Source organism: Cygnus olor, chromosome 3, assembly GCF_009769625.2.
Source record: "Cygnus olor isolate bCygOlo1 chromosome 3, bCygOlo1.pri.v2, whole genome shotgun sequence".
NCBI lineage: Eukaryota > Metazoa > Chordata > Aves > Anseriformes > Anatidae > Cygnus > Cygnus olor.
The window spans coordinates 65,535,220-65,550,236 of NC_049171.1; the positions used below are offsets into that span (position 1 = coordinate 65,535,220).

Sequence of the window (15,017 nt, forward strand, 5' to 3'; positions counted from 1 at the left end):
CTTATCTTGTCAAGCTGCCAGTGAACTAAAAATCTGGAAGTTAAAAAATCTACTTCTCTACAGCTGGATGGGAACTTCAGAGTTTTTATGTTTTAGAATCATGGAAAGCACACACATGTATGTATCGTCTATGATTACTCACCTTTTGTAATGCACTTTGCTCAAATTATGGTGAACCAACTGCTGAGCAGTTTAGACAGAACCACGTTTTAAAGTGCCTAAAAATATGTCAAAGCAATGCAACACCATATATTACTACAGAGACTGAACACCATCTCTCAGGTGGCATAGGGAACAGTGAACAATAATGTAAATATCCATCTTAGATTTAGCAACCCGATCACCAGGATTTAAAATGGCCAGAGGTTGCAAATAGCTAAGCTGGATCCCAATTCCTCTCTTTAATAAACTACTATGTCTAAATTGTCTTCTCTAAAATCAATGAAATTGAATTCTAAATTCTTTCAATCTATATTAAAAAAAATTGCTTTAATTTACAAAATTGGAACATGCAATCCCAAGAAGCATATTAAAATAGAATTCACTGAGTTCGAAAACACTGCATTCAAAGATAGGATTGCTCCTCTTGTAGGCACATCAAAACTCATTTTAAAGTAATTAGTTCAGGTATTGATGACTGTAGTTGCACCAGCAAAAGGCTCACTTACCCATCTAGTTGGATGTGTACTTTACTGCCAGCTAGTACAGAATTAAGTCTTCCTAAAGCCATGCTGCTAACAATGTTACAACATGGCTATTTCACAACCATTTTCTTTTTATTTCCATATACCACAACCACATCTTCAACTGTTAAGACATACTCAGAATGACACTCCCTGCTGGCAGAGACGTACTGAACATGATGTTGACAAGCACGTAGCTCCAAAAATGTCTATTGACTTCAGTTGTCAAACTAACAATCAATTCTCTAATGTCTGTACTGCGCATTTACTGTTGCAGTAAACATAAAAGCTCACAGTGAACACACAGTTCCCAGAAGTTTCAAGATGAGCATCCACGAACTGAGGAACTCATAACTGGCTAGAGTTTTGAGAAGACACTGGCTAAATTTGCTGCCTTTCACATCCCCACTAGCAGAGAAAATGCTATCTTGTTTGTTTAAAATGCTTGATTTTACTGAAGGATCACTGTGTTGCAGATCTGTACACACATAAATATTTATATATCACTATAAATATGTCTATCGTTGCACGAATTATAGTGTGCTAAAAGATTTAATATTTTGAAACCATCTTGTCTTTAGAGGTCTCCACTGAGTTGCGACCTCCAACAGCAGAACCAGCCTCTGGTGTCCTGGCCAGCGCTAACAGAAGTTAGCGAAAGTATTTGCTTGGAGTTCAGTGGATATATTAGGCCTTCAATGTACAGTCCTTATCAGTCAACAGGTGTGTTGCAACCAAGAAACAAAAAGGAAAACACAATTTTGCAGTTCCTTCACACTGTCTTCCTGAAAATAAGTAGAATTACAATACGGTGTATTAGAGAGTTACTTTGTGTAGCCTGTTGTAAACTGTTACCCAGACCAAGCTTAAACATCCTTGGCAGTGTGAAACCACAGATATTGCTGGTCCAACAAAGAGATCTCTGAAAGACATCTCTTTCTTTCAGCCTGACATGTGAGATCTCATTTGGGAAATGCTGGCCTGGGTGCATTTTAAGATTTTTAAGATTTTTAAGATTTTAAGTACATTTTAAGATTTTAGGTTACAGGAAAGGTGTTCTGTAGCTGTAGAAAGCAATCCAAGCTTGATATAGAGCTGATCTCCTGGTGAGGTCAAAGGCTAACTCAAATGGCGTAAGCCTACTATCTTCCACATCCACTGCTTCTACTTTCATATTTTCATCTTTCCTAAATAAGAGTAGTGGTCTGCACTGATGATGATACCTAGGTATAACCAGCTGACACTTAGATCTTGATCATCCAGCCCTTGTTAACTAACATTGATTTTCTGCCCCAGTGGAAGTGATTTCATTCTGATGCATGCCATTTAAATTCATTTTACACAGCTGCTTAATGTGGCTTGGCAAAGCAGAGGCAAACCAACTTTCTATGTCTAAATGAGACTCCTGAGTTGGTAAAGGACAAATCCTGTGGATTAGCAGCTGAAGATAAATTTCTCTCCCCTATTGATACTTGGCTACTGATTCAACAAGTTGACCTTGAAGGGGATCACAACCAACTTGTACAGAAATACTGCTGTGTAACCATGACTCTGACACAACCACTTCATTTTCCCCTTAATTCCACATAGAGGGGTGTGTTTTGTGGTAATGAAAACCCAACAGTTTGTGAACTCCACAGCTGAATCTTATCAACTCAAGACATACAAAGAAAAAGGCTGGATACTATTCAAGCATTTTGGCATATAACAGTAGATGTCTTTTCAATTACAGAAAATAGTACGGTGCAAGTTTTCTCCCATTTCACTGATTTCTGCCTTTTAAACAGAAGAACCAGTAGACTTCTGTTTTCATTTTTTGTTTTGCTTTTTACTTTTTCATGTGCACATATATGAATGATGTTATTAATGAAAGAAAAAAAAATACAACACAAACAAAAGCAGCTATAGAAAACTGGTGATTAAAACTTGTTAATAACCATGAAGGCAGCAGTAATCTGGGTATTATAGATTTCCTACAGAGGTAGTAAATGAAGTAATCTGATGGCAGGGAAGTCCATGAAACATGAATCTCAAGTGAAACTAGACAAGGTTGTGAGCAAGCAACAGGCTATCAGCCAGTGTAGATACATTCTCCCTGCGCTTTAACTTATAATATGGTTACAGAAATCACAGTTGGAAGGACTTTGTTGAAAAAACAGTAGCTATATTTCAGGCAATGTTTTGGACCGAATACCTAATGCTCCTAAAAATCCTTTTAGCTACTGGCTGAAAATTTTCAAAGATGTTCACGCTCAATTACAGTGTAATAAAACTTCAAAGAAATTTCAAAACTTCAAAATCCCATTAAGAAATCCTGTCATCACTTCTGCAGTAAATCACGTCAGAAAGGTATCACACTTTGGGGGAGTGGCTCACTGCTGAGACCATAATGACAAAAACATTAACAAGTCAGGAGAATGACGTTGCACAGCCCTGCCGCGAGGCAAAAACATCACCAAAAGGGGAGAGAGATGATGCCTGGGTTGCAGGGAGGATGGGGAGAGAGGGGGGAACCCATTTTTTCTTGGTGATGAGCTTCTTCATTTCCCTCTCAGGCATGAAGGAAGCAAAGCCATGCCAAAAGCCATGCAGAATGTCTGTGAGAGAGAGGCATGCGGATTTTCACCATACTCCGACAGTGCTGTTAGCAAAAAGATAACAAAAAACTAAATCCCCTCTATAATGCAAGTATGTGTGTATCTTTCACATGGTTTTTATATTCCTTCAGCTGCCAGATGGCATGTTCATAAACATAAAAAAAAAAAAAAAAAGCCGAGGTCGCACAGCAAGTCCAGTTTATATAGCTACCTACTGGTACTGACCAGGCTGGTGCATCACGGGAGCCTGAGCGTTGCCATAGGTGGGGTGCTGTGAAGAAAACATGGGGCGTCCGCCAGCCCCAGCCTGGCTGGGATAAGCAGGCGACCTAATGTATGGTGGCCTAAAGCAGAACAAAAGAACAGCCTCTTTGGATTTGCTCGGTATCACAAATACGAATCACTGACAAGTACATTCCTTCAGTGTACAAGGGAAGGAGGACTTGCAGTAATAGCCAGAAGCCATCGTGCTTTCTCCCCTACAGATGACTTGAGACTGAGGGGAAAACAGCGTGCTTGTGGCATCAGAGGGGGTGACAGGTTTCGCTCAATTTGCAGTTTATAAATGGCCCTATATATAGCCAGTATTTGCAATAGGTATTTGATGAGTGCATTTCCTCTACAGGTGCTGGATCACTGGAATGAGCGTTCTGTGATGAAAAGGCTCTGAAATGGTGCATTTTTGCCCAGGCAAAGCTAGAATCCAAAAGCAGTTCTACAAAACTGACTTGGGAGGAAGGTTTGAGAGATAGGAGCGGTGATCAGTTAATCTAGTTTTTGATCAAACACCACACACTATGCCTGAAGTGTAAGCTGAATCACAACCAAATACCTTGTACTTATTACAAACCAAGTCTTGCTGCAAACACCAACAAATATGTCCTTTACCTTTCATTATGTGATTATAAAGAAAGTGTCCCTGCAGCTGCAGCAATGGCCCATTTATTCCTTCTTGCCTGACCTATCAGCTTACAGCCTAACCAGCCAGCCAGAAGCAGACTTCTGTAAATCTGACCAGACAGGTCTGTTAAAACAACCAACACAAGCAAGAGACTGCTGGTTCACAAATATCTGCAGAAGCATGGTCTATTTTAAAGGAGCATGGTTCTGCCTCTCTGAAGAAGAACACGAAGTGCACTAAATTTACTGTTATTGTTTTAGAAGTTTGCTGTTGCTTATCACCAGAAGCCACCTGCCTTCCAAATTCACAAAGCAAGAAAGCAACAGATAGAGGGACACATTAAGTTGCTGTTTTTGTTTCTACGTTGTGTCTTGGAATCACAGCAACTCTCGTGTCCACAAACACTGGTCTTGAATGATAAATACCTGTATGTGTGTATGTGTACATGTGTATGCATATGCATAAATGAATGCAAGATGCTTGATACTCACACACACATAAACTCGCTTACCAGAACAGTAGAACCAGCTTTGTGTAATTCTCAAATGTAATGGAACTTCTCTTAACATAAAAAAAAAAAAAAGATAATAAATACAGCAGGAATTATTTCAGTCCAGGGAAATGTGGAAATTACTTCATCCGAACATTTCCCAGAAAATATGATTTCACTGTAAGTATTCAGTCATCTTAATAACCATGGACAGAAAAATGCCTTTGCCAAAATCCACGCACAAATGGCAGTATGCAGTTATGCTGTCCAAAGGGGAGACAAGAAGCCAGACAGTGGCTCCAGCCTCCACAATCCTAAATTTGCAGATTCTCTCTTACAGATGCATAGGTGGCAGTTATCAACTCCAGATAACTACACATTGATTTTATGCCTCCTTCTGCCTTTCCCCTCCAGCTGCTCCCCACAGCATGCCTGCCTAGGAACAAGAACATCCCGTAGAAGAGAACTGTCATCATGGCTGCCACTCACAACGTGGGCAGTAAGCACAAGACTTGATGGGCAGCTTCATAAGCTTCCTTACTCCCTGGCAGGGGCAAGCTGCCAGGGACGTGCTGGCCCTCTCTCTACCAAAGATCAAACACACATATCCAGCTTATGGGTTTCAAGTTGTACAGGGCTTGTTTTCAACTCCTAATGTCACTACAACCCTGTGGGTTTTCCTAAAGCCTACAGTGCCAAGAACCAAAATGGAAGTGGCTGTCATCTTCGTCATCACAGCTGCTTTTTGAGAGTGTAACTCAAATATCCAACGGCATGCTTTCCCCTTGCATTTAAAGAAAATATTCTTCCCACACACCATCTCGCGGAGACAAGGGCACAGACAGAACATGTATAAATGCATATGCGTGCACCTCTATAGCACCGTTGCTTCAGAAATGATAAAGAAAAGCACTGCCACTCATTTCAGCTCCTTTCACCTGGTTGCATACCTGCTCTGAGCGGAGTTCGCAGCAGCCTGCATCACTGCAGCAGCTGCCTCCTGTGCCTTACGGTTCACAGTTGGCATGGGTGGGCCCATCCCGGGGCCTCCCTGCTGAGACATGCCAGGAGAATTGGGGGTCATACTGCTCATGTTTCCAGGAAATGGTCTGCTCTGCATCCCAGCTGATGGCATCCGTCCCAGGGGCATGGTACTACAAGGCTGGCTTGGCCCCTGTCCATGCATCTGACTGTTGGCATTTATACCCATGCCGGGTCCTGGGCCACTGTAGCTTGTGTTGGGCACGCCAGTGTATGTTGGTGGTCTGGAGTAGTTTCCTAAACAAAATGATAAAAAGAACAGAGAATAACATTAAGCCTTTGAGCAAAGATTTCTGTTTAGGACATTAGCAGCCGCAGAAGTGACACATACGAACTGAAGGGAACCATGCAGGACCCAAGTCGGAGTGACTTTGTCGCCATGAGGACAGGCATGGAACGGGACAAGCTGCCCAAAGACGCTGTTTGGATTCCCCTGAGACCCATCTGGATAAAATCCTGAGTAACCTGCTCTGATCTTACATCTGACCCCGATTAGAATACAAGATTGGCCTAGAAAATCTCCTGAGCACCCTTCCAACCTGAATTATCCTATGAACACCATTTCCACGTACCCTTAAACATTTTCTGCCTAATAAATGTCATGGGATAACAGCAAATACAGAAAAACACAGCCTCCAGAGGGTTAACAACACAGCACACAGTACAAAAACGCCTTGTGCAGTAGAGATACACGGCATGTAAGAAGCCCATTACAAAAGCTCAAGAGAGAGTCTTACTTTTGTAATTTCATGTCCTCATTCTTCATCTTCCTGCAATTTCTGCAACAGGCTATTCTCACTGGATCCTTGCTCCTAACCATTCTGTCCATTTGTGTCAGAGATGCTTTGGACTGACCTATTGCCAGGCCCTTAGGAACATTCCCTCTCCCTCCCACCCTCACCCTGGTAAGTGAAAAGCTTGGCTCTGCCAGCAAAAAGCATCTTAGCTTACAGTGAGGTTCTTCTGGGGAAACTAGTATTACAGGAGTAATCACCAATACTACAAAGATGCTAATATAAAGAGGTGCCTTATGAAGGATGGCATGAAAACCTGGCTGACCCCAGTCTCCATTGTCACCGGAACCAACTACACCACTTGCAGCAGCTTAAATTGAGTACTTGATTACCTGAGTACTGACTTTCCTATCATATTGAGAGCTAAGAAAAAGTAAGTATATGGCATTCAGAGTTTTAGAAACAGATCCAAACAGCATGAGAAAAGAAAGAAAAATGGTAAAGATACGACAGAAAAGTATTTTAAGAAACGGATCGCATTACACTACTTCGGTCATCAGATTTGACTCGTCTTTATTTCCATCTCATCCAGATTAGTGGAAATGTGACCCATTCCCTCCCTGTGGGATGCCTCAGAGCAGAGTTTCCTGACTACTCTTAGATATTCCCACGCTCGTTTGAAGGCGGCAGCCAGTGGACTCTTCCTGAGCGTGGAAATCAGCTATATCTTTCCTCAGGCCTCCGCTACCAGGCAGAGGAGTCAGCGGCATGCAACTTCTGTTTATATTTAAAATAAATATATTCATTCAGCATTTGAATGCACACATAATTAATTCATACGCTCCTGCTGCTGTGCTTTGGCTAATCCTCCCCTCCTCCCCACCCAGCAACTGACTCACTCTGGTAGAAGTTCTCTTCAGCAAAAACATGTGTGACCTACGCTTTCCAAGGAAATGGAACAATGCTTCACTTCTGTTCTAGAAACCAAATTTGGCCATGCGTGTTTCTTTTTTCACAGAGGGATCCACGATATGTGGTTTAACAGAGATGAAAGGCTGAAGATTCAGCTGCGTGATGACTTCAGACCGCCCTGTCTTTTCTTCTCCTCCTCTAGGCTCAGCTGCTGCCAGCTGACCGTTTGCTGTGCAGCGAGCCATTGCTCCTAACCAGGGTTCTGTTTGCTGAGACCTGCTCAAGCCACACCTCTGACCCAACGTATGTGCCTGTGTATGCCCACAAACCAAAGGGCTTGTTAGTTTCTTACTGCTCTGCTTAGTGTTAAACCTGTAACACAGAACTCGGATGTTGCTCTGGTTTCCCAGTTGCTTTCTGCAAGAAAAATACAATGCAGTAAGGTGGAGTGTATGTACGCTCGAGGATTACATGCACCCAGTTAACACATTTTATGTACGTGCTATTAGAAACACTGCTTCCAAAAGTGAAGCAAATTCATTCCCTGCACTAGCAGACCTGATATCCATAATTATTGGGAGCTACTGTCAGTCCAATTTACATAAAGCCAATTTGTTTTGTCAGTTCAGCTCTACAAAGTACGGTTCAGCAGCACACTTGGAGGAGCAAACACCAATACTAAACACTATTGCTGTTTTGATGCTATTTTGAATTGGGACATAAAATCTCTTCTTTCATGTTTTGGCTTCTCCAGCATAAGCACAACACAGAAAAAAAAAAGCAGTGGAATCTTCTCCACAAAAATATGTGGCTCAGTTAAAATAGCTCCTAATCATTCATCTCCAGGGATACACGTCCAAGAGCACAGGGAAGTGGTATCTTCTCAGTAAGGAAAACAAGTTTCAATGTTTTTTCCATGTTTTTTTTTTTCCTAAGCATTTCCTCAATACCTCAAGTACTAGCTATTCTTATACCTTTCCCAAACCACAAAAAAGGCAAAATAAAAGCCAAACAAAATACAAGAGGAATTGCCAGGAATGAGGAGTGCAATCTTATTTCCATGTTTCTCTAATAGATTAGTAATTTGTTGGCAGTGGCTTTGACAGAAAACAGATGGATGCAGCATTAAACACAATGAATGCAGCAGATGCTAGGCCAGCCCACATCAGCTGGACGTGTCAGGCAGCCAAGTCCAAGAGCCCACACTTTTCAAGTGGGTACAAGCCTGGCAACAGCGGCTGTACAATACCACTGAACAACTCCTCCCCTCCATATCAAAGGGATTTTTGATTCCAGCTCCCCCAACCAGAGCAGAATTGTGCCCACAGACACGGTGTCTCAAATGAATCAGAAAACAACATGGTAACTGGAATCAGGAGGAAAAAAAGAAGCATAGTGAAGATAAAACATGAAAAAGCCTACTAACAACCTGCCAAAGACAGATGTTCATGCCGAAACTTCAGTCCACTTTGTCCAGGTTTGCTGAACAAAGTGCTCTGATACCTTGCCATTTCTAGGGGAGCCAAAGAGAGGGCAATGTGAGAACTGCCTGCTAGCTTTGCTCTCTGCTTTAGGGAGAGACGTCAGATTCATGGTATTAAAAATAGTATCTAAAAGACATTTTAGAATTGTTTATATGTTCACTTAACCATCAAGTTTTCCCCGTACAGATACAGACAATTTAAATATATTGTGCTGAATTCCTTGTAAAGTATTTCACCTAGGGGAATTCAGTAGGCATGGCTGGTTTTTAAGTCTTAACTCCACGGACTGTAGCACGCGTGGGACTGAACTCAGAGGTCCAGACTCTCAAAATAGTTAGGGCAGCTCATCCTTAAGATGCTACCACTTTGAAATCTAGGCTCTTGAAATCAGTGGGAGCAAGATATCAAAGTGCTTCTGTGAAATGAGTTCAACATTAAAGTTACAGTCCAACATTAAAGGTTACAAAGCACAAATACTCATTCATACTACTTTACCACAAACAAAAGGGTGTTTAATTTACCATGAAGTTTTGGGGTTTGGGTTCAAATACATTCACTAGTGGTTCTTCTCTTTGTTATACCCAAACAGAACAGTGTTACTGCTGAATTCAGCAGGAAAAGGTAGGGAGATGGGATGCATTTCCGACAGCTTTTACGGATCTGCAGTAAGTTTTTTTCTGCCCTGGTTTTAAAAGATCCAACCGACTGTAGTATCTGACTGCTCTCCCGAGTGCATTTAAAGGACATTTTGCTGTGACAGCAGTTTGATACTCGGGTCATAGTCCAGAGCTTCATTAGCTCACAAGCTAGATGTTGCCCAAATACAAAACAGAAAGGCTGTTTCTTTCATCTCCGATTCTCACTTTGCTTCTTTTTATTCTTGGGGACAGAAAACTGCTCGGAGTTAACCAAAAATTAAACTACTGTTCTGTACTCTATGCTCCTGTTTTATATCACAGACATATAGAAGTGTGCAGCCAAAGCCATTTTTTATTTTTGTGGGAAATGCTTTCACAGCATTGGGTTAGGTCCCCAGTCCAGAATTGCTTCCTGGGCAAATACGTTTTACTCTTTTTATAGATCTAAATGTCATGTAAACACACAAAGAACAAATAAATCAACTATATGCATCTGATGGATCATTCTGCTCTTGTGAACTGTGGGTTAATTCTTCCAACTCAAACTTACTGGTGTAGTCTTCACCACAGCGAGCAATTCCATTGCAGAGAAAGACAGCAGACTTAAGCGTTAGTTTCCAGGACTGAACACATAGCAAAATACAATATTTAGACTATGTTTAAACTCAACATTTAAGCTTAATGTCACAAAATGCTTTGACACATATATAAAAATACAAGTAGTCCTATCCAACTCAGCCAATGCTTAACAATATTCTGGAGGAATGCCTATGTGAGTAAAATGAGAAAAGCAAACAAAATCCTTGAGAATTACTGTAGTTTAATAATTTAAGAACTAGTTTGCAACCCAGGTGGTTTTTAATTTATTTGTTATTTTGGCAATAAAAAGTAAATGGGGATACAGTATTATAAATTCATCAACACTGGCATATAATTGTGCTTTGTAAGAGGGTATGTTAAGAGATGTAATTACAGATTACTTCCATTAAAAATGAAAAATGCTATTAAAATCTTAAATCCAGGTAAGTACATGACTGAAATATCATCATATTCATCCCAGTATTTTATTAATGGTCACATTCGCCCAGTGAAAACGCAGTATTCTTCTGCTCTATTTGTTACCTGTAGAGCTTAAAGCCTGCAGGACCCTAATTTTATGATGACCAGTGCACAGGATCACCAGTACTCTCTGAGAGCTGGCAGAAGAACATGCTTTTCATCCATCACACTATTCACCAGACCCCTCTGAAACGGCCTGTTAATGACAATGATGCTCATTTTCTTCCTGCCCCTCAAGTTCACTTTTTAATAGCTGTTTCTTCCTGACCGCGACCCATAAAATCATTACATAGGCACTTTCATCTACAGCGAGAGGAAAAGAACTGCTGAACTCAAGCAAAAAAGAAAGTAGTATTCGGCGTGTTACTTAAATGCATTGATTTAGTACAAAAACCTTTCCACTCAATCAGTGTGGATGGCTAATGTTTTACTGCACTTGACACCCACTATTCCCATGGTTCGGAATCTCAGCAGCAGTCGTACAGCTGGAAGTCAGGATAGCACATCATAAATCCACTGGATTTTTACCAGTTAAGCTAGTTGCTCTCTGTGCAGATAAAAATAAGCACTTGGACAGCATTTTATGGCCACAAAACGCTTTCCAAATAAAAGGAAAGCACCAGTCAACTGGAGTTGGGTAATTAATCTTCACACATGGCTATAAGGCATTACTAGCCCCATTTTACAGTTAAGGAAAGCAAAGCAGAGAAATGAATCTACTTGCCTAAGTTGAAAGATCGAGTAAAAGGCAGAGCCAAAATTAGCAAGTAGGAGAGTTTGGCCTGTAGCCCTGTGCTCAGAAGACTAAAACAAATGCAACCCAGAGATGAAAAAAAAAGGAACATTGCATAGGGCAGCAAGATGCCCTTCAAACAACAGAACTAGTTCTCAGAAACCCTGGAGACCGAAATAACCATCCTTGCTAGCATGGGCAAGCCACTGGGCCCTTATGGAATTTCCCATTTCTGGTTCCAATCCTTTTTAACGATTTTCAATAAGAAAGAAATAGTAGGAATTGCTGAAATAGGAGAGGTTCTTGATGTACCTTTAAAGAAAATACTTCCCCTTATATATTCTGCAGCTTGACTTGAAGTCAAATTAAACCTCTAAACAGATGTATGCTTTATAGGGGTTATCCATTAAAGGCAAAACGACAAGTTCAAGGTTGCATACATTGAACATCCAGGGGCAGAAATTGTTTCTTCTGTTTTTGTTTTAGTCCTTCAACAATTTTGTCAAACAAGCAAAATAAAAGGAACTGTCTCTCTCAGTCTGAAGGGTTAGTTAAAATTCACAAACCGTATGCATTAGAGCTCAATATTATATTCCCACAGTAGCCACTGTATTATTATGCTCGTTAGAAGACTTAACCCTCGCAGTCACTGCACTATCTCAGATTGGTCTTGGGATTCCATCTAAGAAAAGAAGTCCTATTTTGGGATTGGCGTTCGGACCCTTGTTCCATGCGTGGTCAAACTCAGCCTCATCGCAGACATGACATGCTAGGCCTCCTAAACAATAGCCCTGGCAATGCAACAGATTCATCACTTCCTTGCTCAATTTATCAGCACTATTTTTATACAAAGGTGCTAATAACAGAAACAGTTTCTTCCACGAGGTGTAGCTCCATCTCTGAATGACCTTTTTTATTTTTTTTTTTAAAGGACAGGGCATGGGGGTGTTGTGTGTATGTGGATTTTATTTATTTATTTATACTTTTATTAAGTCACACACCTACCTGTCTTCTTATATACATGATACATCTCTCTCTTTCTTTTTTTACAAACATATATATGTATATGAAAATATAAGTATTAGCAGCAAGGATTTTACCTTGTGGTCCATACTGGCTCATCTGAGGCCCATAAGTACCACTTGAATTACTCTGCTGAAAGCTACCAATTCCAGGATGCACTTGGCCTCCAGGTGAGGGGTGTGGTGACATGGAAGGTCCAGTTTGTTGAGGTCCATACTGTGACATTTGAGGGTTCCTCTGTATGCCTGCCATAAAACCTAAATGGAAAAAAGCACCAAAGTAAAATTTAATATTAATGTGACTGTTCTTTATTTAAGAAATCCTTGACATTCCAGAAACAAACAAAAAACAAACAAAACTCCTTAGTTATTTTCAGACTAAAAATATCCAGAAAACCAGTATTGTTCATACAACAGAAATAAATGCACCTCGAAATCAGCAAAACTGTCTCAGTAACCAAAACTTGTATACAAGCTTCACAAGCTTTTAGTTGTAAAAGAAAGACAGGGGAGTCCTGCTTAGTTACAAATGGCTGCTGATTTTAAAACTAGAATGATCTCTAGAAGAAAAAATAAAAAGGCAAATGTCTGCATTAACTAACAAATAGTAGTGAATTTGCCTGACTGATGATAGGAATATCATAACTTCCAAAAATACAGTTTGCTACTAAAATGCATACCTTCAGCCTACAAAAGTCCACTGTAAAGATTCCTATTGCCCACACATCCTCAGAAGCTAAAATTTCCCTTTATGTGAAGACCAGCCAAACCAGCCAGAAAAAAGGTCACTTTGGCATATATCTGTGCTCTAGGTCCTTCTTCCAGTCTGTCACCAGCATGTCTGCACTACATTCTCTCTTCCTTCTCCTTTCATAAATGTATTAACGAATCCCAATTTAATTTAAGGTTCAAAAGCTGCAGCAAATACCTAGTAAAATGCTATAAAATCTGGAAACTTCATACAAAGGAACGGAACCAAGCCAAGTAAATGAGAGGTAGAAGAAGGTTTTTCTGTTTATTCTTTTAAGTTTTCGTAAAATGGGAGAAATCTTGCAATCCTGCCCGTGAACCATCTATGAAGGGATGTTGGTTTTGTAGTATTTCACCCTGATAAGTTTCAGTGCTGCTTTCAGTATTGAAGAGGACGTACTGATGAGACAGCAAGTTATTTTCCTATTTCTTGAGGAAATCCGTGTTCTCTCCTGTTCTGTTTGCATATGAAATTTCATCTTCGTATTTCCGTGGGGCAAAACAGGGGTATGCAGAGGCACAGTATTTGCTCTGCTGCAACCAGCTCCATGAAAGGCCTCCTGACGGCTCGCCCTTGCCCAGGGAAGCGTGAGATACCACACATTGCTGTGAGGTAAGAAAACGTGCACGAGCAAATCTGCATTCTGGCCTGCCTTGAAGCTTGTCCAGGCACCCCTGCTTTGCCATAGCAGAGGGCTGAAACAGTGTTTGTGGAAGGTGCCTGTTTCCTCTTCCCTCCAGCGCTTTTAGTGGCGCGTGTGTGTGCGGAGGTCTGAAGTTGAAAGCCGAGTGAGACACCCGGCCTGTCAGCATTGGTTGGGCCTTTCCTTCCATCAGCGAAGGGACGGGAGAAAGGTAAGAACGAACCCCCTGACAGTCAGTAGATAACTGGATGCTGCTGAAAGGAGGATTAGAAAAAGCAGAATAAAAAAACCTTATTTTCTGAGCTACATGCAGATGTGTGATCAAACTAGCACCTGAAAACATCAAGGTACTACAGCTCCTCTGACCGGCGAGCTGCCTCCACCGCCCGTGGGGACTGCAGGCAGCTCGAAGATCTCCCCTCAGGGAGAAGACCACAGCTCCGATGAGCATGTCCCAAAGGGAAAGGGGTAAGCTTGTTGTCCTAACACTGCTGCTACTGATGTGACACCAGTTGAACGACCTTCCTGGCTTTCTTCACGTTGCATGCCTGTTTGCAAACCCATGACAAAGTGCTTCACAGAACGGGACAGTATCTCGAAGTTGTACAAATGAAAAGTGGTGTGTACGTTACCAGAAATTACGCTTTGAGTCCAAACAAAATATATAGCATATAGTTTTTGAGCCCTCCACACACTTTTCTTCCATTAACATGTTTCTCCAGCCACCAAAACTCCATCAAAGAGACAATAAGCTCAATGCCACAAGTTGTAAGGAAAGAAATGAGCACTAAGATGGCCTTGCTCCAACTAGTGCCCAGTTCTTTTGTACTATGAAAAGTTCAACTCATAACATACTTAAACTCTAACAACCGTAACTTTGGGTAGAATATGCACAGAGTTTTCCTGACCTCAGACAACTGATTTGATCACACGTGAACTGTGAAGTCAGAGCTCGGCACCTGCTTTGAAGGAAGCCCAACCGTGCTCACTGGGAGAGGGCAAGCCAAGTAACTGAAGGAGAAATGGAGGCTTGGGAACTAGTAAATATTGGCACTTCACACTTCTCTACACTTCTGCAAAGAAAAGCTCATATGAACTTCTCCATTTAGCTTGATTTTGAAACAGACCCCTCTTTTTTTAAAATAGTTCCACTTTCACACAAATCTTATTATAAAGCCTATGTCTGCTTCTGACAGTACTATAACTAATTTAAAAACCTAATACAATTGCATGTCTGTAGGAAATAAATGCTCACATTCCAGACACACATACACCATATATATATCACACTCATGGGATCCATTTAAATGAAAAATTTTGTACTGGTCA

General features: G+C 41.0%; 1 protein-coding gene and 1 long non-coding RNA gene across 9 annotated transcripts in view; one reads left to right on the forward strand and one right to left on the reverse strand.

Annotated features, from left to right (window-relative positions):
• Nucleotides 1–15,017, reverse strand: part of ARID1B (AT-rich interaction domain 1B) — a 325,904-nt gene that overhangs the window by 55,699 nt on the left and 255,188 nt on the right. For all 8 annotated transcript variants that reach the window (XM_040553589.1, XM_040553591.1, XM_040553588.1 and 5 more), the window contains 2 exons: nucleotides 12,373–12,552; nucleotides 5,622–5,949 (listed from right to left, as the gene is read on the reverse strand). In XM_040553589.1, coding sequence (XP_040409523.1) covers nucleotides 5,622–5,949; nucleotides 12,373–12,552 — 508 coding nt within the window. The remainder of the gene's footprint in view (nucleotides 1–5,621; nucleotides 5,950–12,372; nucleotides 12,553–15,017) is intronic.
• Nucleotides 514–13,351, forward strand: LOC121068417. Its single transcript, XR_005818862.1, has 3 exons — nucleotides 514–1,883; nucleotides 10,314–10,318; nucleotides 13,340–13,351. It is a non-coding gene; the product is annotated as an uncharacterized LOC121068417 (long non-coding RNA).